A 24,000-nucleotide genomic window follows, 5' to 3' on the forward strand; every position below is an offset into this window, starting at 1 on the left:
AAGGTGGACAAGGACAGGATGTTCCAGGGAGGGGACACAGAAACAAGAGGCCACAATTGGAAGTTGAAGACACAAATGAGTCAGAGAGATAGTAGGAAGTATTTCTTCAGTCATAGAGTTGTAAGGCAGTGGAATAGCCTAGAAAATGACGTAGTGGAGGCAGGAACCATACACAGTTTTAAGACGAGGTTTGATAAAGCTCATGGAGCGGGGAGAGAGAGGGCCTAGTAGCAACCGGTGAAGAGGCGGGGCCAGGAGCTAGGACTCGACCCCTGCAACCACAAATAGGTGAGTACAAATAGGTGAGTACACACACACACACACACACACACACACACACACACACCAGCCGTGCTAAAAACATAGTGCAAGTCCGTTAATTCAATTTTTTTTTATTTTACTGGAAACAGTTCAGAACAGTAAAAGTAAAATACAGGACCTATTCGGCAACAGATGTAATAACCTTCCATTGCTCAATAATTCATCCCACACACAACCCTGCACTACTGAAATCCTTTCCTCAGGCTCGGGCTGGCAGATGTCATTACCTTTTTATAAACTCTTGAGAAATTATGTGTATGAAGTACAGGCACAGTCCTGAATTATTATTACACACATAATTAGGGGAGGGCACAACTAAAAACAGAGATAACACTTATTGATATTAATTGTACCTTTGAGATGGGTAGGATTTTAGGGACACTGGGTCGCAACAGTATCCCTCTTTTGATACCCACCTACTCATCCCACAATCACAAAGGTTGAGCCTTTGGTTATAAATTATTAAATTTAAACCAGCAACACTGGCAAATTATGTTTGTGAACTGTGTATGGATTATTAATGACCTGACTGTACTCATTAGTGGTTTAGTCTACGAAATACACACAGCTGTAGAATATGCATTATGTGCATAAATTACACGTATCAGTTTTATAGTGCATAATAAGTGCATCATTATAAATTTTAATGAACACTTGCCCCTATATTTCTTGGGTCTAGCATCCTAACGCTTCCTTAACAGATATACTAGAGGTTGGCCAACATAGCAATCTACTGTAGTGAACTGGAAAGCTTACATGCATGAGGTGTGCCACGTTTCCAGAATATGCCGCGTCTCTATATAACACTCATCAGCTCTATTGTAGCTGAATCACTCTTGAATTTCACAATTACAGAAGTCCACGATGTTTAATTATTTAACAGTCCTCCACTCACGCCGATACACTCCTTATTCGGACGTGATTAAAACCGATTTTTTTTTCTCTTATTACATTCTCCAAATGGTTTTATACGCCGTATTTCGACCTCCCTCTCAACCTGTGTTGGTTCTCTCATGGCTAGAAAATTTTCTAAGTCACACAAACATTACAGTTTTTTAAACAATATTAAATTATTCAATATTTGCACTCAAATTTCAGGAAAATTTAAAAAATCCACACACACGTCTTATTACAAAAAAAAATAAAGTAAATGAAATTTGAGTCGGGATATCAACCAATGCATTTACGAATAAAAACTGAATACACACAAAGACCCAAAGTAAAATTAAATAAAAACTAAAAGAACTTTCAAACACTAATAAATTCCATCACGCCAAGCTAAACTAACCCGCTGCAGATAAACTACATCCTGTGATAAGACAAGAAACCTAGTAGCCTTTTTGATGGGTGCATGATGCAAACATTGTTTTTTGCTCTAACTTTGTAAAGCATCATACAAACAAACGTAGCCACACGATGTGCTGCATTATATATATATTATATATATATATATATATATATATATATATATATATATATATATATATATATATATATATATATATATATATATATATATATAAGCCTAGGGTATAAGTGGTACACAACAAGCCGCTGCAGGTACGAGAATGATAACTTTATCGACCAGATTTGGCTTAATATTCGTGAAACAGTTTACGACAAGCAGGTGGGAATATGTCTAATTCTAAAAACGGCCTGACATTAATTTAGAAACAAGCACTGCCACCTCAGCGAAAAGGCAAACTGGATTACATAGGATTTATAAGCCAGTAGTGTAACTACTTCCATTAACACTCTCGTAAGAAATTATTCTAATACACCCTGAATGAATCCCTCCCTTACTTTGCGAATTACCGACGTTTGTATTTGATTACCCCTAATTCAGAGATGGGTGGTGGAAGTCTACGTCACTTATGACATGTTCTTCATAAAAACTTCCCTGGAACAGCCCACATCTCACAGCTGACCCACACATACACTATTTGGAACCACTTAGATTCAGACTCGAGGTTACCGAAGCAATACTGAACTACCGTACGAATCACCATGTTGGTATATTTCCTGACCATCTCGACTTAAGTTTTAAACACTTGTTAATTATAATACAGTCTCATCGACATAGGGTAAGACACATTTTTATAAAGTCTGGCGTAACTGGATATAAGGGTCCATATATTCTCAAAGCAGGTCGAGGGAGCAAACTAATCAGAATTTGTGTATATATCATTATTATTATTATTTACTGCCACTACTACTGTACATTCATGGGGAAGTACTAAACTCGTGTCATACAGCGTTTGGGGAATGCGAGGTGATCTGGTTTGATACAAAAAACGGGATGTAGCAACAATTCCTTGGACCAAAAACTCTTCACTAGGAAGAGAAAAATGTTTTATAACCGTTCGCACTTCTCAACAGATACACATGCACAGATTTATTAAATCGGTGGACGAAATTCTTTACAAGATGACCAAAACCATTCAAGAAATATATTATCATAACTAAGTGCTAAACCCACAAGGGTCATACAGATTATTAAAAAATTAACGAGTCGCCTCAACGTTGTTGTTTGCATTTTAAGACCTCAGAAGCGTAGGCCACGTTGAATCCTACCCTGGCTAGTTAATGGGTCTGAAAGCCTATTAAACTAAAGAGATCATTAAGGCTGCATGTCACCTGTTCATCACCAGTTAAGAATATCTGTCCCTAAAACAGAGATTAAAGATAACTCTGCTAGTAGCGCAGCCAGGATTTCAGTCTTGGAGGGGGGGGGGGATATAACATCATAAGATACTGAAAAAAAATAGTCTATGATATCGTCTTTAATATTATTTTCAATGTGTACGTTTAATTTCTTAAATTATCGTGCTTTCGTGGTCATTTACCAATATAATACAGTACAGTCCTTAAACGTTAAAAAAATATTTCCATCTTAGCCCCCTCCCTTCGCTGCTGCGTCACTGCTCTAGGTATATCAACAGAAATACACACCACACGCTGTAGTATATACCTTGCCTATCCTCCAGTGTCCGGGGTTGAAATATTTCCTGAATTTAGTTGAAAACAAGTTGAGAACAACTGTTACCAAACATGAAAGATGAACCAAGCTGCATTAAACCTGAGAAGAGCTCGACTCCTACACCACCCCGGAGTACGTGACCAGCTTTATCAGAGAGGGGAGAAAATGTTTGGCACCTTAATTAAACTGCCGAACTCCATGCACAGTACTTTCAATAACACTTTAATGACTGACGCTGTTGAAGGGCTACTGATCCAGAGTACTGGAGCTGCCTTTCCCTTGCTAAAATAAAATCTGATTACCTCTCGCATAACTCACGAAACTGTAATAACACGACTGCAAACAAAATCACGGAACGGGTGGGGTTTGAACCCCACCACTCAACCAGCTACGGAACGGGTGGGGTTTGAACCCCACCACTCAACCAGCTGGCCGAATGGTTAACGCACTGGCCTGAGAGTTGTAGGGCTCATTGGCCAAGGGCTCGAACCCCACCCATTCCGTAACTTGATTACTTTTCATTCCCTAAGGCGCTCTACGACCCCCACGGGTTTAGCACCTGTGCATGAGTTGAATAAATAATAACAATAAACTAGAAATGCTAAGACAAATTATGTCCTTAGTACCCAGGCAGAGCCAGAGTTGTGTACCCATCGAAACTGGTGAAGAAATCCCTCATACTGTAAATCATCTTGAGCATCTTGTTTGTGTATGATATCCACATGTAAATATATCGCAAGTATACGTGATGGTCGATCTATTTCCATGATTTTTTTTATTCTGATAGAACGGATGGGTTCAAATCCACGGCAAGCCAGTCCCACAACCAGAAGGGCAGTTAGGATAGACCTGCAGCGGGTTCGAATCCCGCCCTCTCTGTGAGCCATTTACAATCGTGTTACGTGTTACTTATTTGATATCACTTCTAAAGAATACTTTCACCTCCGTGCCAGCACATGCCTTCAACAGAGGACATACCATGCATTTATAAACAACGGTACAGAGGCTTTATTATGATTCTGTTTTCATTAAATAACTAACATTAGTGTTTTATTACATTCATGGGGGGTAACCTCCAAGGGTCACATACAGAACCTGAGAAATTGAAGGTAATCGTTTTTGATTGGAAGAAGGGGAGAATAAGTCTAATTCCTTGATCAAGAATCCTTCAACAACATTACAGCACCTTTTAAATTATAATAAAAAACGAAGCTCTAGGCCACAAGGGCTATACAGCAGCACCTTTTAAAAGCACGTTAAATATAAATAGGAAAATTATACCCAAGAAACTCCACTGAACAACTGTATTAATATATGTATTCTCTCTACAAGAGGGAGGGAGGTTTGCCTTGATGCTGGCGAGGGGCGCCTGGAGGAGGTGAGAATGAAACTGTTTATCCCCAGCGAGTGACGTGGCTGTTGTGTGGGGACAACATCCTAGCTGTACCCAGACGACTCGACACCACCAAACTTCATAATAAAATCAACTCTGTAGAATCTTCATTAAAGTTTACTCTGGAAAGTAAACATGATGGGTGTCTTCACTTTCTTGACGTACTAGTTTTGCACGAACGACACTAAATTGAATTCCAAGGTGTACATGAAGCCCACTAGCAAAGATAACCTGTTACACATCACATTATGATGCGATGACAAAAAAAAGGTCATCATAGAATTTTATCTGAAAGCATACGAGAGCTCAAACCCTACTTTCCTGAAAGAGGGATGTAGCCACATACACCAAGCCTTTATTAAACTGCAATACCCAGCACATTTCATTAACAACTGTATGAGAATAGCCTACATCATCATCCATCCTACCAGGTAAAGTCACATGACAGATTCTTAATACCCACAGTCAGCCAGGTTTCAGACAAGCCTCTCCAACTAGCTTGCCAAGAAAAAGCAAAGCAAGCATAGCCAACATTATATCCAACACTATCAAAAACTTGGTAACTAAGAAACATACACAAAGAAAATGACGTTGGCGTCTATACCATCCCATGTTGAAATAAACATTTAACAGATCAGCACATTAAATGAAATTTCACCACGAGTGACTTCATCATTAGGACTGACGAAGACACGTGGTGAAGCGTTTTCTTCAATAATATCGTGATGTACACAAATATCCTTTTCCGCAGCTTGTCTGTATTACCATCCTATTCACAATCAACCTGTGGAGAATGCCACGTAATATACGTGGGAGGGGAGGGGGGGGGAGGACTTCTACAAACATGGAACAACGCATCAAGAAGCACCAGTTCACAAGTCAAAGAGAGCAAGAATTTAATGAGCGCCTGGAACAAACTCCCACAACCATCCGATGAATTTCAAAGACGAAATTAGTCATTAAAGAAAATGAGCAGCACGACAAGTGTTAAGAATGCGTTCTTACTGCCACTACAAATACCATCACACAAAATTCTGGGAGTTTTATCATATCGTAGGTTTCCCCAGGCCCACCCTGCCCAAACTGGATACAGTCATCAAGTAGTCCATGCCACTACATGTAGCTCAGGAGTCATCACGCCCTGATCACCCAAACGTCGCCTCAACAATTATCCTGATATTTCCTTTGTATCTTAGGTACGTGTCGGTGTTTAGACACCATTTGCAATCTGGTGAAAACTTCTTGATTCAAAGAACAGAAGCTTCCTTTAACTTCCTCGGATTAACTTTAATAACCTCCCATTCTCCAAGCGCCGTATGACCCCTTACGAGTTTAGCTCTTTCCAAAGAATATAAGTAATATATTCTTCATATGAGAAATTAAAGCATAAGCTTTCATAAGTTACAGAAATGCATTATGGAGGATGGAAGTAGATTCACACTTGTAAACTACATACACTAGTGCTCAAGTAGTACTTAATTAGTTTACACTTTTTTGGGTTTAAGACCCATCGAGTGCATCCCAGTCACTAAGGATGCACCTCGTCTGTACGTACATAAAGAATACTTTAAGTCATCAAACAGCAATTAAAAAAACTCAATATATGAAGAGACGCATTTCTCGGTCTATATACATAGGTTTGTGTGTATTAATATTATTACATTATCGTTACTCTTAGGAGTAACACAGTGTTTGATGAAAGGAAATGGAAGGCATCTCTAATTCTTTGTATTAAGAACCCTTCACCAGCATCTACAGGGCAGAGAACACACTTCTCTCGGTTTATATACACAGTTGGGTATTACTGTTAGTATTAGTATTATTAGTACTAGTAGTATAAATATGCGAAGCCCTAAACCCGAGTGGTGAAGGCTCGATTCTCCGTCTGCTAAGCAGGAGACAGTCAAGCAGTTTCCTAATGATTCTTGTAGGTGGGTGTATAGCCTTGGCATGTGCGGCCTTCACCAGCTGGCACCTGGTCCAGTACTGTGTTCTTGCTCTATATGTATGCTCTTTTGTTTTATATGATCTAAACATCGCCTAATTTCGCCTACAATTTGCTACTTAGTTGTGAAATAGGTGGAAACCATTGTGGGTAACTTGTGGCGTATGAGGCGCGGCTTTCTAGACATAACCATCTCCCAGGGGATATAAATTATATCTTAGCTCTGTTACAAATAAACAGTAGTTAATCCCTAAGATAAATTATCCATCTTGGATGGTGCTTAAATTTAAGATACATTTTGTCAAGACACGAGCAAGCAGTCAGAGCTTTGTTAGACTCTTTTTGAAGTACATAATCACTTCAGTATATTCTCTGGGGAGCAATAAACCCACAGAGGCCATACAGGTTAGATCCAAAGAAAGGAACGTCATATTCAATTCCTTGGATCATGAGCCCCTCACCGGCGTCAAGGAACCTCCCTAGAGGAAATTGGTATGTTAGTGTTACTGTACTTTATAAGGACCTCAGATATTAAATTTAAAAGCGTTACGGTATTATACATAAATAACCCGAGCAGAGGAAAATGAAACTTATGTCGACGTTTCGGTCAGACTGGGACCATTAACTAGTCACAAAAGCGCGAAGGGAAGGGAGCCACGATATATACGAGAAGTGAGAGGGCGGTGCCTAGAGTAGTAGAACGGGAGGAGTTAATAGAATAATTGTATAAGTAGTGGTAGTGGTAGTGGTTATGGTATTATATATTCGCCCATATCTTACTAATCTTGCATTGCATATTACTGAATAGTTTTTTTATTTGTATTATTTGTTAGTTGTTAGATACGTTGTATCAAAATATGGTATGGCACACAGACGAGTTATAGATCACATACATTTCACCTGCACAGCAGACTTTTTTCGAGTCTAATAAATCCTACCTGATGGTAACAAGCTTAATGTGTTCCCCTATTCCATGTTTATGTTCTTCTGTAATATATGTGTGTATTTTTTACACCAGGTAGAAAATATTTATTTCCAAAAGCCTGTTGTGCAGGCGAAACATTGTCCCAATACCTCACAATTATTATTATAATAAAAAAGAAGCGCTAAACCACAAGGGCTATACAGCGCTGCCCAATACCTCACAAGCCAGCTGGTCCAGTGGTTAATACACTGGCCAGAGTTTTAGGACCCGCCTGCTATGGGTTCCAGTCTCACCCAGTCTGTCATTAGTTCTTTAAATACTTTTCAATTACTGCTTGTGTCTTATCACCAACTGTTAGTTATGTTATCTAGAAATGCATGTATGCTGTCATAGGCTGTAGAAGAGCTATACATAGGTAAACTATAGTTTATGACTACTACACCTCAGAGCTCGGGCATTAGTTTACATTTTATAATATATTCGTATTTGTGCAAATTATTCTGGGAGATATTTGGAAAAATAGTGCATTTTGGGCGCGCAGCACGTATCAATCAACGCTTGAGTCGTGTCAGGTGCTAGCCCGAATGTAAACAAAGACGCATGGCTACCGATGGCCGAGTAAGGTTGCTACGTTAGGTTAACTTAGGTTGCATTTGATAGCTTCTTTAGTTTAAATTACTCTTGAAACATTTGCACATCAAAATACTATTTCAGCTGTAAAACCAATTCTATAATGTAAGTAAGTAAGTAAGTTTATTCAGGTATACACAAATACAGTTACATAGAATTATCATACATAGCAGCATATGTGTAGGGAACCTAGGATAACCCAAAAAAGTCAGACAGTGACTTATTTCCATTGGGGTCCTTTGCACAATTCAAACTATAATTAATGGCCGAAAACCGCCGAGCAGCAGTCGTATACTATTCCTAGTTATTCGTTTATGTAAAATATCCAAATTAGGGTAACCACATAATGCAAAAGTTTGTAATTTTGGTTAATAACGAAAACAAATGCGACCTACACCTCCCAGTACAGCTGCCTGCGGCATCCACCGTGTCCTGTCTGCCCATAGTCACTAAACACAATTCCGCAAGCACCAGGGACACACTAACTGCTTCTTGCTTCACAACACACAACGAAGAATAACGAATCATGCTTTAATGTTAACCACTGAAGGAAAAATCAAGACAACACCACCGCATGTTTGCCAGTCTGGTGTGAGCTGCCTCACATCTTGGGAACATATGTTCAACCTGGGATGCCAATCGGCTCATAATATATCATTGCTATTGCTTTTGGGGCATTTAGTTTTTTAGAATAATATCTGAAAAATTATCTGAATGTGATTATAAGTCTGAGAGTGATTCGCTATATTATCTACAAAAATCTTCAAGTAAATCATTCAAAAAGATAATAGTTGTTATTGTCATGCTCACTTCAGGTACGATTACGAACACTTCCGCTTTGTTTTCATTATGTCTTGCACATAATTTTTCCGAGAACTGTTACCAATTCGTCGAGTATATAAGTTTTTAAACTTCACTGTCAATATATGTAAACATTAATAAGAGCAAATTTAATATGAACTAGTGCCGTTAATAATGTTTTGTGAGCCAAAGTCACTGCCAAGAGAAACAATTGCGACTAGTTGAAAAAGCAATAGTTGTCAACACGCAGTGCAGTACGACACAATTTTATTCTTTTTTGTGGTATACAAAATGTAGTTTACGTGTAATAAAATATTGTTAAACATAAAAGAAAGTCACTATCATGCGGTGCATTTCGGGCAGATTAATCCTAATGCTTATAAGACTACTTAAGAACTAGACATTTTTTTATCAAGTAGTTTTTTAATGTACAAGAAGTGAGGGAGCTAAGTGAATAATAGTACCACATGGGTACTATTATTCAGTTAGCTTTAGGGGTTGCAGCCCAGGACCCTCCACCTGCTGGAGGGTCTCCACCAGCTGGAGGGTCTCCGCCAACTGGAGGGTCTCCGCCAACTGGAGGGTCTCCGCCAACTGGAGGGTCTCCGCCAGCTGGAGGGCCTCCGCCAGCTGGAAGGCCTCAGCCAGCTGGAGGGCCTCCACCAGCTGGAAGGCCTCAGCCAGCTGGAGGGCCTCCACCAGCTGGAGGGCCTCCACCAGCTGGAGGGCCTCCGCCAGCTGGAGGGTCTCCGCCAGCTGGAGGGCCTCCGCCTGCTGGAGGGCCTCCGCCAGCTGGAGGCCCTCCGCCAGCTGGAGGGTCTCCACCAGCTGCAGGGCCTCCGCCTGCTGGAGGGCCTCCAGAGATTAAGTGAAAATCGTTTACAGTTACTGCTATATGTCCATCATTACACTAACTGAAACCTGGCTAAAGCCTGATTCTACAGATGTCTATGTCATTCCTGGTTACACAGCCATGCACAACTGTAGGCCAGATCAACAAGGGGGTGGCACAGCTATATACTACTCAGACCAACTAGAATGTATCACTGATACTTGCACAAGGGATGAACATGGGGAATATATAATAGCTAAATTCAAATCCAAATACCCACAAAAACCTCTCACATTGATAAACATCTACAGAGTTCCACAGTCAAACATTAGCCAATTTAGTCAAAACCTAGGAAGTATGATAACTGATGCACGCATGAACAAAGATCACTTACTACTCTCAGGTCACTTCAATATAAATCTCCTGCAAGACCAGGACCCACACGTTACTGAATTCACAAACACAATGAGTAACTGCATGTTGCTACCAACAGTAACAAAACCTACAAGAGTTACAGAGACTAGTGTTTCCCTACTTGACCACATCTGGACCAACACCATATCCCCTATAAAATCAGGCATAATTACAGATAATACCACAGACCACTACCCTACTTTCCTCATAACAACTCTTGGTAAATTACCCCAAGACACTACTAAAGTCACCTTCAGACTTCACAATGAGGCAGCCATTAATAACTTCACAACAGCAGTAACAAACATTGACTGGCACACTGAGCTAGAAATCTATACAGATATTGACGAATGTATTAATAATTTTCTAAAAAAGACCCAATACCTCTATAACAAGCACTGCCCTAAAAAAACTAAACAGTCCCTGGCTAACACCCAGCATTCTCAAATCCATAAATACAAAACACCTATATGAAAAACAGTACAGAATGGGACACATAACAAGAGACCAAACAAAACGTTACTCGTCAATCCTAACCAGCCTGATAAGAAGGGCAAAAAAATTGTATTATGAGAACAGATTATCCAACTTACGAGGTGATATAAAAAAGATCTGGAAAACCCTATCAGAAATTCTAGGAACAAAAAAGATATCACGAAATAGCGAAATAAAATTAGCAAAATCAGATGAACCCCAACTCCCACCAACAGAAACAGCAGACTCAATGATTTCTTCTCCACTATAGGACAAAACCTTGCCAATAAAATCCCAAGCTCAGATACCCCACCAAATGACTACCTCACTGGTAACTACCCGAACACACTGTTCCTAGCTCCGACTAACCCATACGAAGTCTCCCTTATTATCAACGCACTAAAAAACAAGGCAGGAGACTTAAATACCTTACCACCCTTTATATACAAAAAAGTGTCACAATTGCTATCACCAATCATTGCAACACTCTTTAACAAATCCATTGAATCCTCCACCTTCCCTACAGTTCTCAAAATAGCAAGGGTCACCCCGATCCATAAAGGAGGAGACCAAACAGAGTTGAATAACTATAGGCCAATATCCAACTTACACCCTCTCTCAAAAATCTTCGAAAAATTAATTCATAAACGAATCTACTCCTACCTCATCTCCCAAAACATACTCAACCCCTGCCAATTTGGATTCAGGCCTAATAAAAATACTACTGATGCTATTATACACATGCTAGAACATATATACACTGCAATAGAAAACAAGAAGTCCCACTGGGGATCTTCATTGACTTACGTAAAGCTTTTGATACAGCTGACCATGACTTGCTCCACATAAAACTGTCACACTATGGTATAAGAGGGCACTCCCTCAACTACCTCAAGTCATACCTCAGCAACAGAAGCCAATATGTGTACGCAAATGGGGCAAACTCTTCCGCACAACCAATTACAGTTGGTGCCCCACAGGGAAGTGTCCTTGGCCCTCTTCTCTTTCTCCTATACATAAATGACCTACCAAATGCTTCGCAATTACTCAAAACCACACTATTTGCAGATGACACTACATACGTCTTCTCTCACCCGAGCCCAGTCACGCTAGCCAGTACTGTAAATACCGAATTACAGAAAATATCTACCTGGATGAGGACTAACAAACTTACACTAAACATTGACAAAACCTACTTCATTCAGTTTGGTAACAGAGCTACAGATGTCCCTCTTAACATAATGATAAACGGATCACCTATCACAAAGCTAACAGAGGGAAAATTCTTAGGAATCCACCTTGATAATAGACTTAAATTTCATACACATATACAACAATTTTCTAAGAAAATTTCCAAGACCGTAGGCATACTATCGAAGAAACGGTGCTATGTTCCACAGTCAGCCCTCCTGGCCCTATATCACTCTCTTATTTACCCCTATCTCACCTATGGAATTTGTGCATGGGGTTCAACAACAATTAACCATCTCAGACCACTAATTACCCAACAAAAGGCTGCAGTCAGAATGATAACGAATTCCCACTACAGGCAGCACACTCCACCAATATTCAAAACACTAAACCTACTCACCATACAAAACATCCATACTTATTACTGCACCTATTACATACATAGAACACTTAACTCTGATATTAACCCTCCCCTCAAACATCTCCTTGCCAACCTCAACAGAACACATGACCATAACACAAGGCACAGATCACTCTTTGATGTTCCTCGTGTCCATCTCACACTATGCAAAAACTCAATGCACATAAAAGGCCCTAAAATCTTGAATTCATTACCTGTAAATATAAAAGAAACACTACCTGTTTATAAATTCAAGTCTCTTCTCAAAGATCACTTACTCACCCAAAACCAAATAAATACTGAATAACTGAACCTTATAAATTGTATATCTTAAATGTCTCTCACAATTATATCACATAAATGTTAAACCTAAGACCCAATCTAACTTTGTTATTTTTTAAATACACTACCTAACAGAATACTCCATTCTACTGAATGTACAGCAATGCATGCAACCATATGACCTGTCTTTGTAATACTCATTTGTGCTTTATTGTTATCTGTTTACAATAATGTTTTATCACTGATTACATCATTGCTTAGTTAATCTTAAGTTAATTTTAAGCCAGCCCGTAATGCTATGCATATAAGTGCCTTTGGCATGCTGCTCTTACCTGTATTTTTTTGTACCTCTGTATGTGTGCTCAAATTACTAAATAAATAAATAAATAAATAAATAAATAAATAAATAAATATAGTATGTTATTACATCACGTATATAATGAACTGTTGACTGTTGTGTTTATTTTTTGATAGAGATCTAACAGCTGATCCTCACAAGACAGACGTTATTCGATTTGTTAAGGACTTATAGTACAGTGTCATCGTGTCAACTTGTCAAGCTTTATTTTACCATTTTTTAATGATGGATGAGTTAAGTTTAATGTTAATGATGTGCATTTTTCCACTCTGTTATTAGATGTGTTGTTGTGTTAACATAAATAAAATTTTATGCAAATAATTAAACTGAGCTTAAGTGATTCATGCAAAGAATTTAATTCCCCTTTATTAGACAATATGGCCTAAAGCATATGTAGTCTTTTTCCACTATGAGACCTCTCTTTAAATCGGTATTTAGGATTTTTTTCACTCTTTCAGATTAATCATGTCGGAGATGATTTCAGGTAGAAGCATGAAACTTCAAGCTTCTGATGTCTACACTCTTGTAGACATCAGAAGCTCTTGTAAGGACCTGCCCTGTATGGGCCAGTAGGCCTTCTGCAGTGTTCCTCCATTCTTATGTTCTTCATTCCATAATGCTGAAATATCAGTACGGATTTACATGTGTTTAATGATACTAATGCAACTGAAGGGAGAGGAGTTTCTCTAAGATAAACCATCTAAAGAACGTACACAGATCGACAATGACACAAAAGAACAACTAAACAAACTAGGTCTCATGGCAGTTGAAAACGATGTTATCAACAACTTACAATTACTGATGTTTTTGAGAAATTTGTTTCCAAGAAATTACGCAAACCAGATTTTTGAATCTTAATTGTGGTTAGCCTTGTAAAAATAAATTTAATATTTATTTAACTTTTTTTCCTTTTAAAAATATCACTGGGTGCCTCACAGTACCTGTAACCCAGAGACCTACAAAATCTTAATACGGTTCTGCCTGCATGTACACCACCTACCATCATTATAACCAACCTCACGTTCCTTCCATCACACAGCCTGCACGTACACTACCTGCCATCATTATAACTTCATGTTCCTTCCATCACACAGCCTGCACGTACACTACCTGCCATCATTATAACTTCATGTTCCTTCCATCACACAGCCTGCACGTACACTACCTGCCATCATTATAACTTCATGTTCCTTCCATCACACAGCCTGCACGTACACTACCTGCCATCATTATAACTTCATGTTCCTTCCATCACACAGCCTGCACGTACACTACCTGCCATCATTATAACTTCATGTTCCTTCCATCACACAGCCTGCACGTACACTACCTACCATCATTATAACTTCATGTTCCTTCCATCACACAGCCTGCACGTACACTACCTGCCATCATTATAACTTCATGTTTCTTCCATCACACAGCCTGCACGTACACTACCTGCCATCATTATAACTTCATGTTCCTTCCATCACACAGCCTGCACGTACACTACCTGCCATCATTATAACTTCATGTTCCTTCCATCACACAGCCTGCACGTACACTACCTACCATCATTATAACTTCATGTTCCTTCCATCACACAGCCTGCACGTACACTACCTGCCATCATTATAACTTCATGTTCCTTCCATCACACAGCCTGCACGTACACTACCTGCCATCATTATAACTTCATGTTCCTTCCATCACACAGCCTGCACGTACACTACCTACCATCATTATAACTTCATGTTCCTTCCATCACACAGCCTGCACGTACACTACCTGCCATCATTATAACTTCATGTTCCTTCCATCACACAGCCTGCACGTACACTACCTGCCATCATTATAACTTCATGTTCCTTCCATCACACAGCCTGCACGTACACTACCTGCCATCATTATAACTTCATGTTCCTTCCATCACACAGCCTGCACGTACACTACCTGCCATCATTATAACTTCATGTTCCTTCCATCACACAGCCTGCACGTACACTACCTACCATCATTATAACTTCATGTTCCTTCCATCACACAGCCTGCACGTACACTACCTGCCATCATTATAACTTCATGTTCCTTCCATCACACAGCCTGCACGTACACTACCTGCCATCATTATAACTTCATGTTCCTTCCATCACACAGCCTGCACGTACACTACCTGCCATCATTATAACTTCATGTTCCTTCCATCACACAGCCTGCACGTACACTACCTACCATCATTATAACTTCATGTTCCTTCCATCACACAGCCTGCACGTACACTACCTGCCATCATTATAACTTCATGTTCCTTCCATCACACAGCCTGCACGTACACTACCTACCATCATTATAACTTCATGTTCCTTCAAAACGACTGCATATGAATGCTGGAGAAGGGCTCTTAAGCCAAGGAATTATAGCTACCATTTCGTTCCTAGACTCAAATCGGATTTCCTCCCGTCCTCCAGATCCTGTAGGACTCCTACGAGTTTAGCGCTTCATCTGAATAATAATAATAATAATAATAATAATAATAATAATAATAATAATAATAATAATAATAATAATAATTGTGGAAAATACTGAATATATTTTCAAGAAATTCAGTATTTATATGTAAATAGATGGCCATACTGTATTTAATAATATTTATGTCATAGAAAACGGAAAGCCTGCGTCTGCGCAGATGGGAATCGCCATCTTGGTTTTGAATTGGATACAACGTTAATATAATGGGAAGAATTTTTCGTGCTCTAGAGGTTAAAATTGGATTGACACCTCTGAAATAGGAGGCGAAATTGTTGGATGTGCATTCCTGCATAACTTGAGATATCAGACGACTGGACAAGACAGCTCCAGGAACCTCAGATAAGCTCTCTAGATTTGTGTATAATTCTGGCCAGTGTTTTCATAAATTTAGTTAGTGAGGTTTTTCTGAGTATGATACAACTTAATATCCAGTCAAATTGGTGAGTGATATTAAGATATATTTTCCTTCTGTTATGTATATGTGAATTTATATATAATAATTTTTTAATATACAGTCCACAAATTTATATATTTACCAGTATTCCTGGTGTATGTATATTTCATTTAATTAATAGGTCCAGAGCAACTTGTGGTTATGACAGTGGTAGGTATCGAAGGGGGACATTTTTTGTGACCTAGGTGTCCCAAATTCCTACTTGTCTATGTAACATTGATAAATAATAATTATCTTTGTTATCATTTACTGTTATGTACATAATACATTCAGATAAATGCAATTTTCCACATTTAATTTGCTCGTTGGTCCTTCTTGAACCGGAGGTAATTAGTGAAGTCATTAATTAGTTAATTACTTAATAATTATATGTGAAATGACAGAAGGAGGTGGATGTTAAGTTCACAAATTTACTTAATATGTAGTGGATTATAATAATTACAATATTAATTTTGATAAGCTAAGCTCGTCTGGCTAAGTTTATATTAATTTGTATAATACTAATTTGATAAGATAAGATAAGATAAGATTTCGTTCGGATTTTTAACCCCGGAGGGTTAGCCACCCAGGATAACCCAAGAAAGTCAGTGCGTCATAGAGGACTGTCTAACTTATTTCCATTGGGATCCTTAATCTTGTCCCCCAGGATGCGACCCACACCAGTCGACTAACACCCAGGTACCTATTTGCTGCTAGGTGAACAGGACAACAGGTGTAAGGAAACGTGTCGAATGTTTCCACCCGCCGGGAATCGAACCCGGGCCCTCCGTGTGTGAAGCGGGAGCTTTAGCCACCAGGCCACCTGGCCAAGATTTATATCAGTGTATGTGTAATTGATAAGACAAGTGTGGATAAAGATTATATTGTGTATAATATTAATTTTGCTATGCCAAATTCTGGCAAGGATTTATATTTGTATAATATTAATTTGATAAGCCAATTTTGGCCAAGATTTATATCAGTGTAAGTGTAATTGTTAAGCCATTTGTAGCTAATTATTAATGTGTATATTAATTTTGCTATGCCAAATTCTGGCAAGGATTTATTAATTTGTATAATATTAATTTTGATGACCCAAATTTGTATTAATGTACATTTAAAATTTATATTATACATGTAATTGCTAAGCTCAAGTAGCTAGAATTTATTTAAAGGTAAGTTGTACTATTTACCTTTATAAAGTGCATAATTTGGTACATAATCAGTGTTATTAAGTTGAATTTAATACATTGCATCATGGCTGAAAATGAGGAAATTAATATAGAAGACAAACATATGGAATATAGAGTAAAGAAAGCATCAATACAGGCTAGAAAAGTTCATGTAACCAAGGCATATAATAAGTGCTTGGAATTAATGAATCAAGAAACTGTGAATACTGATGATTTAAAATTGTATTTAGATGCTTTAGGGAATAGATATGATTCATACAAATTATATTACAACAAATATGAAGGAGATTTATTAGTAAACTGTGTAGATGAGACTGAAATAGATCTCATGATTAATCAGTATTATGAATTAGAGGAAAAGATTCTTTCTCGTAAAAGTCAGGCCTTGAATAAATTAAAATGTGTAAACCAGGCAGTTGGTCAGTCTGCTCCAACAAATAATATGTCTTTGCCAAAACTCCCAGAATTGTGTTTGTCTGTGTTTAATCCTGGAGAAAATTGGGAGGAATTTTGGTCAATTTTTAAAGCAGCTGTGCATGACAGGAGTGACCTAGCCTGTGTAACTAAATTAATTTACCTCAAAGGACAGGTAAGAGGAGATGCTCACATACTGATACAAGCCTTTTCCAATGTAGATGGTCTTACAAGGAAGCAGTTGACTTGTTGAAGGTCACTTATGGTAATATAGAACAAAGTAGGTTGGATCTAGTGAATATCATTGTTAACTTAAAATCCCCAGATCACACTTACAAAGGTTTACAGCAGTTTAGAGTTAAACTGGAGAGCACTCTCAAAACTTTAAGTAATAAATATAATCTGAAGGAATCAGACTTGTTATTGAGTGCCATGGTACAGAATAAATTGAACTATAAAATACTTGAATGGCTCTCAAACAAATATCACAAGGGTTATTTTGGTCTGAAGGAAATAAGACTAGGTCTACAAGAATTGATTGTGCAGTTGCAGACCAGCCAACTAACTCATTTTAAAGATGCAACACATGATAACTCTGAGGTATCTGCCAAGTTTCACAAAGGGAAAAATTATCCCAATGTTAATAATCAAAATTCATTTCCTAAAAGGAGTTACATAGGGGCATATCAAGGAGCAGGAATCAGAAATAATGATTCTCCACAAGGTAAGAAGAGTAAGTACCCTCCTAAGAGTAGCCCAGTTAATAAGAAACCAGTCAAAGAAAGGAGAGATTGTCTTTTCTGCAAGGGTACTCATTTTTCTAAGAATTGCAATGCATACAATTCATGGAATGATAAAGTTGAAAGATTGGAGGAACTTGACAGATGTATCAGGCGTTTGGGTAATCACAATGTAAAGGATTGTTATGCCAAATTAAACTTCTGTTATCAATGTCACAAAGGAAGACACCATATAGTCATGTGTAAAGGTCTATATGATAATGTTGATAATAATGATAATGTTGACAATCCTGACACAACAATGGCTAATGTAAAAATTGCTGCTAATGTTAATAATGATGGTTTTGCTGAAGTAGCCTTACCTGTGTTACAGGTAAAAATTGATGATAAAAGGCATAAATCAAAAAATGTAAATGCATTATTGGACCAGGGATCCCAGCGTACTTTCATAAAACGTAAATGTCTTGATGGTATGAAAGTACAGACGGGAGATCCCACAACTTTAAAATTATCTGGTTTTCTCTCGGATAAAAGGTCTCAATTGTATGACACTGTTTATGTAACTGTCAGGTTGGGCAATGAGAAAAAACGTGTTAATGCAGTAATTGTAGATAGACTTCCAGAGAAAATAACTACAGTAGGGCTTAGTAAAGCTACAGAAAGACTTTCGCATAATGTAAATTTAGCGCCTTCAGGTGTAAGTGATGATTATGTAGGCCCAATAAATATTTTGATAGGTAGTGACTATTATGCCTCCTTTGTAAAGGGTATGGTAAAGAAATGTGGTGTCACCCTTTTGAAGACTGCAGGAGGCCATGTAATGTATGGTAGGATTCCTTGTAATAATAATTCATGACTAGAGGAAACTACAAATACCATAACTGTGTGTCTTACTCATGAAATCGTACCCCAGTATAATTCTTCCATAGAGGATGGTGTTGAGCCAGTGCATAAATTGTGGGAATTAGACAGCATTGGAATAAATGTAAATGAAGAAAGACCAGATGATTCTTTTACTCAGGAGCAATACCTGAGAGATGTAAAATTTGAATCTGGACAATACTGGGTACGACTTCCGTGGAGACTGAACCATCCAAAATTGCCCACTAATTACAGAATGGCATATGGACAATTAAAGGCTCAGCTCTGCGAACTGAGTAAGACACCAAAATTGTTAACTGCCTATAATGATATAATTGCTGAGCAGTTAATTAATAAATTTATAGAAGAGGTACCTACTGAGCAAGCCAAAATTTATGGTCACTATTTGCCACATCACGGAGTGAAGAAGGATTCTAAGACCACTCCTCTGAGAATTGTGTTTAATTGTAGTGCCAGGAGTAACAAAAATGTACCTAGTTTAAATGACTGTTTGATGACAGGTCCGTCGTTGACGGAAAAATTAGGAGATATCTTATTAAATTTCAGGGTGAAGAATTATGCCTTTACGGCTGACATAAGTAAAGCTTTCCTAAGAGTGGGTTTACAAGAGGCTGACCAGGATTGTACCCACTTCTTATTGGAAGAAAATCCTAGTGATTCACTTAGCCCTCTGAAAACCTTTCGCTTTAGGAGCGTATTATTTGGTGCTACATCCAGTCCGTTCCTACTTCAAGTGACGATAAATGCACACCTTAAACGTACGGGAAGTCCATTGAGTAAAGTAATGAGCAAACAATTGTATGTGGACAATTTCCTGGGTGTGACGTCAACTGAAGAAGAACTGTTAATGACTTATGGAGAGGCTAATAAAATAATGCAAAGTGCAGATATGCCTCTGAGGGAATGGAATAGTAATTCGTCCAAATTAAAGGACAAAATAAGTAAAGATTACCCTGGAGATGAAGTGCCAAAATGTAGTAATGTATTGGGTTTAACTTGGGATACTGAGAGAGATTTGTTAATGTTAAAACCTAATAATTACAGTATGTCCAACAAATTAACTAAGAGAGTTTTGCTTGCTGAAGTTTCCAAATGTTTTGATCCACTAGGTTTAGTGTCACCCCTTACTATAAGAGGGAAATTATTAATTCAGGAAGCATGGAAACTTAAATGTGCTTGGGATAAAATTCTACCTGAGGAATTCATTAACAGGTGGGATGAATTAATTGGTGATTATGAGAAAATTCCAATGTTGGAGTTCCCACGCCAGGTGGCCAATCCAAATGGAAAAAATGTACTCCACATTTTTTGTGATGCTTCAAAATTGGCATATGGATCAGTTGCTTACCTTCAATGTAATAGTGTTATTTTTCTTGTTATGTCTAAGGCTAAAGTGTCTCCAATTAAATCACGTACCTTACCTCAGTTGGAATTAACAGCCATTTATGTAGATGTCAAATTAGCTAATTATATAAGAAATAAGTTGCAGGAGATAAATATTAGCGACACTGTAATTTGGTCTGATAATGAGGTATCCTTACAATGGATTCGTAATGGAAACAGTAAAATTGTGTACGTACAAAACAGAGTCGCTGAAATTAATCAGGTGCAAGGGAAGTATAATAATTTGGGTCAGCATATGTTAACCTTTAATCATAGACCTGGGGAGGAGAATCCGGCCGATTTCTTGCCTCAAGGTTTACCTCATGCTAAATTTGTAAATGCTGTATCATGGTTTAAAGGACCGAGCTGGTTGGTAAATAAAGCTAATTGGCCTGTACAAAAGGCGTATATTACTCCTGTTGAAATTACTGTGACCACCGCTCCAATAGTTTGTCCTTCCTTAGCCATTGATATAAATAGGTATTCTTCTTTACCCAAACTAATCAATGTAACTAAGTTGGTGTTTAAATTTATAAACAAGATGAATATTTCATGTAAGTTTTCACATCCTCTTGAATATTGGATAAAGAGGGTCCAGGAGGAAATCTATGGAAATGAGATTAAATTGATGATGGAAAGAAAAATTGTTAAAGGTTCCATAATAGAGAAATTGGGGCTGTATTTAGAGAACAATGTAATTAGGTGCAGAGGTAGGTTATAAAATGCTGAATTGGGTGATTATGCTAAACACCCTATCTTACTGCCCAAAACTCATCATCTAACAAATTTGATTGTTCTAAATGCCCATAAAAATGTAATGCATGGAGGGGTACAAGATACCTTAAATTGTATTAGGGAAACTTTCTGGATTCCACAAGGACGGCAAAGTGTAAAAAGGGTGATTAAATCTTGTGTAATATGTCGCCGTGTGGATGCCAGATCCTATATGTACCCAGGTCCTCCACCATTGCCAAAGGAGTGTGTACAATTAGTGAAACCATTTCATGTAACAGGTGTAGACTATAGTGGTCCAATAATTTTAACAGGTACGTCAAATGGTGTTCCACTGAAAGTGTATGTTTGTTTGTTCACCTGTACTGCTACTAGGGCAGTTCATTTAGAAGTGGCACAGGACTTGTCTGCAGAACAGTTTATACAGCTGTTTCGAAAATTTGCAGCTAGGAGATCCTGTCTGAGGTTGATGATTTCGGATAATGCCACAAATTTTGTAGCAGGTGCTCAACACTTGATAGAATTAAATAATAGTAACGATGTTCAATCTCTGTTAACCCAGCGAGGGTGTACATGGAAATTTATTACTCCTAGAGCCCCTTGGCAGGGGGGGCTGTATGAAAGACTGATAGGCACAGTGAAGAGGTGTCTCCGCAAAGTACTACACCAGAAGAGAATTAATTTGGAAGAATTCCGTGCAGTGTTAGTGGAGGCAGAAAATCATATAAATAATAGGCCTCTCTCGTACATGAGTGATACACCTGATGCAGATGTATTAACACCTTCTCACCTAATATGTGGAAGGAAATTGGAAGCTGCCCCTGTCTATAGAGATAATCCAGAAGAAAGTAATGAAGATTACAATGATGCGGCAGTGTTGTGTAATAAATTTAAAATGTTAAATAAAGTAATTGATCATTGGTCTAATGTGCGGCATAAGGAATATCTTCTTACACTACGTGAACACTTTTATGGTGCGACAGAGGCAGTAAATCGACAGACCATTCAACCAGGTGACATTGTGTTAATTGACACTGAACAACATCGAACATTGTGGCCTCTGGGCAAAGTATTGACATTGTACCCAGATGCACAAGGTGCTGTCAGGAATGTCAAAGTGTTGTGTCATGGCCAGGAAAGTTTACGCACAATTAATAAATTGGTTCCCTTGGAATTATGTGTTTAGTCAAACGTAAATGAAAATCTGAGGGAAAGTGACATGAGTGATATGGAAGATAACGCAGACCAAGTGATGCCAGAAGATGAAATTGTAGTAAGACCTACTAGGAGAACAGCCACTCAAGCCAGAACTGGCTGGAATCGTCTCCTAAGGGAAGGAGTAATTTGAATCGTTTAGCAACGAACTCTGGCAGGCCGCAGTGTGGAAAATACTATATATATTTTCCAGAAATTCAGTATTTATATGTAAATTGATGGCCATACTGTATTTAATAATATTTATGTCATAGAAAACGGAAAGCCTGCGTCTGCGCAGATGGGACTCGCCATCTTGGTTTTGAATTGGATATAACGTTAATATAATGGGAAGAATTTTTCGTGCTCTAGAGGTTAAAATTGGATTGACACCTCTCAAATAGGAGGCGAAATTGTTGGATGTGCATTCCTGCATAACTTGAGATATCAGACGACTGGACAAGACAGCTACAGGAACCTCAGATAAGCTCTCTAGATTTGTGTATAATTCTGGCCAGTGTTTTCATAAATTTAGTTAGTGAGGTTTTTCTGAGTATGATACAATTTAATATCCAGTCAAATTGGTGAGTGATATTAAGATATATTTTTCTTCTGTTATGTATATGTGAATTTATATATAATCATTTTTTAATATACAGTCCACAAATTTATATATTTACCAGTATTTCTGGTGTGTGTATATTTCATTTAATTAATAGGTCCAGAGCAACTTGTGGTTATGACAGTGGTAGGTATCGAAGGGGAACATTTTTTGTGACCTAGGTGTCCCAAATTCCTACTTGTCTATGTAACATTGATAAATAATAATTATCTTTGTTATCATTTGCTGTTATGTACATAATTAGTTACATTCAGATAAATGCAATTTTCCACAATAATTATAATAATAATAATAATAATAATAATAATAATAATAATAATAATAATAATAATAAAACTATAGCACAAACATATACCCAATAGCAGAAATAACATAAAAAGAATGATCACATTGTTTAAGTTCAAGTCCGCTGGTTCATAAATGATAAAAAGTTTTAAAATAACTTTAAAATATATTAAGGAGCTTTAAAAAGATTGAAACTGTCTAATTATGAACGTCAGTGACTGTTAAACTGGTGTACTGTGGTCAGGGTATGATAGGAGAGGCTATGCACGCACCAGCAGGCAGTACACAGACTCCTGCTGATGTATTATGAAGGCTGTACCACCCCACCACTGCTACTGTTGTATGCTGGATTATGATGTAATGTAGTTTCTCTTCTCTGATGCAATTCTAAAGATCTGTTAGAAGTACACCATGACAAAGCCAAATCCACGCACATAAATATACCCTCTCTCTTACTCACTCTCTCAACTATCAATACTAAGCAACATATTCGTCTCTCGACCTGCGGGGAGAGAGGTCGCTTCTACAGTTTCTCTTGCACGCCACCTGGTGAGGAAAACAGCATTAGCACCAAGATGGCGGACCGAATGAACCGGCGCATAAATACTGTCTGCATTGAGTTGGTTAGAGGATCTTTAAGCAGCGCCACGATGAACGTTCTCCTG

The 24,000-nt window shown here is 38.1% G+C and overlaps 1 protein-coding gene across 3 annotated transcripts in view; it reads right to left on the reverse strand.

Annotated features, from left to right (window-relative positions):
* The window catches only part of LOC128685834 (aquaporin-11), a 110,551-nt gene that overhangs the window by 56,997 nt on the left and 29,554 nt on the right, over nucleotides 1–24,000 (reverse strand). The window contains exon 1 of one of the 3 annotated variants that reach the window (XM_053772531.2): nucleotides 8,590–8,786. The exons of the other annotated variants lie outside the window; for them this stretch is intronic. Coding sequence (XP_053628506.2) covers nucleotides 8,590–8,616 — 27 coding nt within the window. The 5' untranslated portion in view covers nucleotides 8,617–8,786. Of the gene's footprint in view, nucleotides 1–8,589; nucleotides 8,787–24,000 lie in introns of those variants that run through there. 3 annotated transcript variants of the gene reach the window in all.

Source organism: Cherax quadricarinatus, chromosome 23, assembly GCF_038502225.1.
Source record: "Cherax quadricarinatus isolate ZL_2023a chromosome 23, ASM3850222v1, whole genome shotgun sequence".
Lineage (NCBI taxonomy): Eukaryota > Metazoa > Arthropoda > Malacostraca > Decapoda > Parastacidae > Cherax > Cherax quadricarinatus.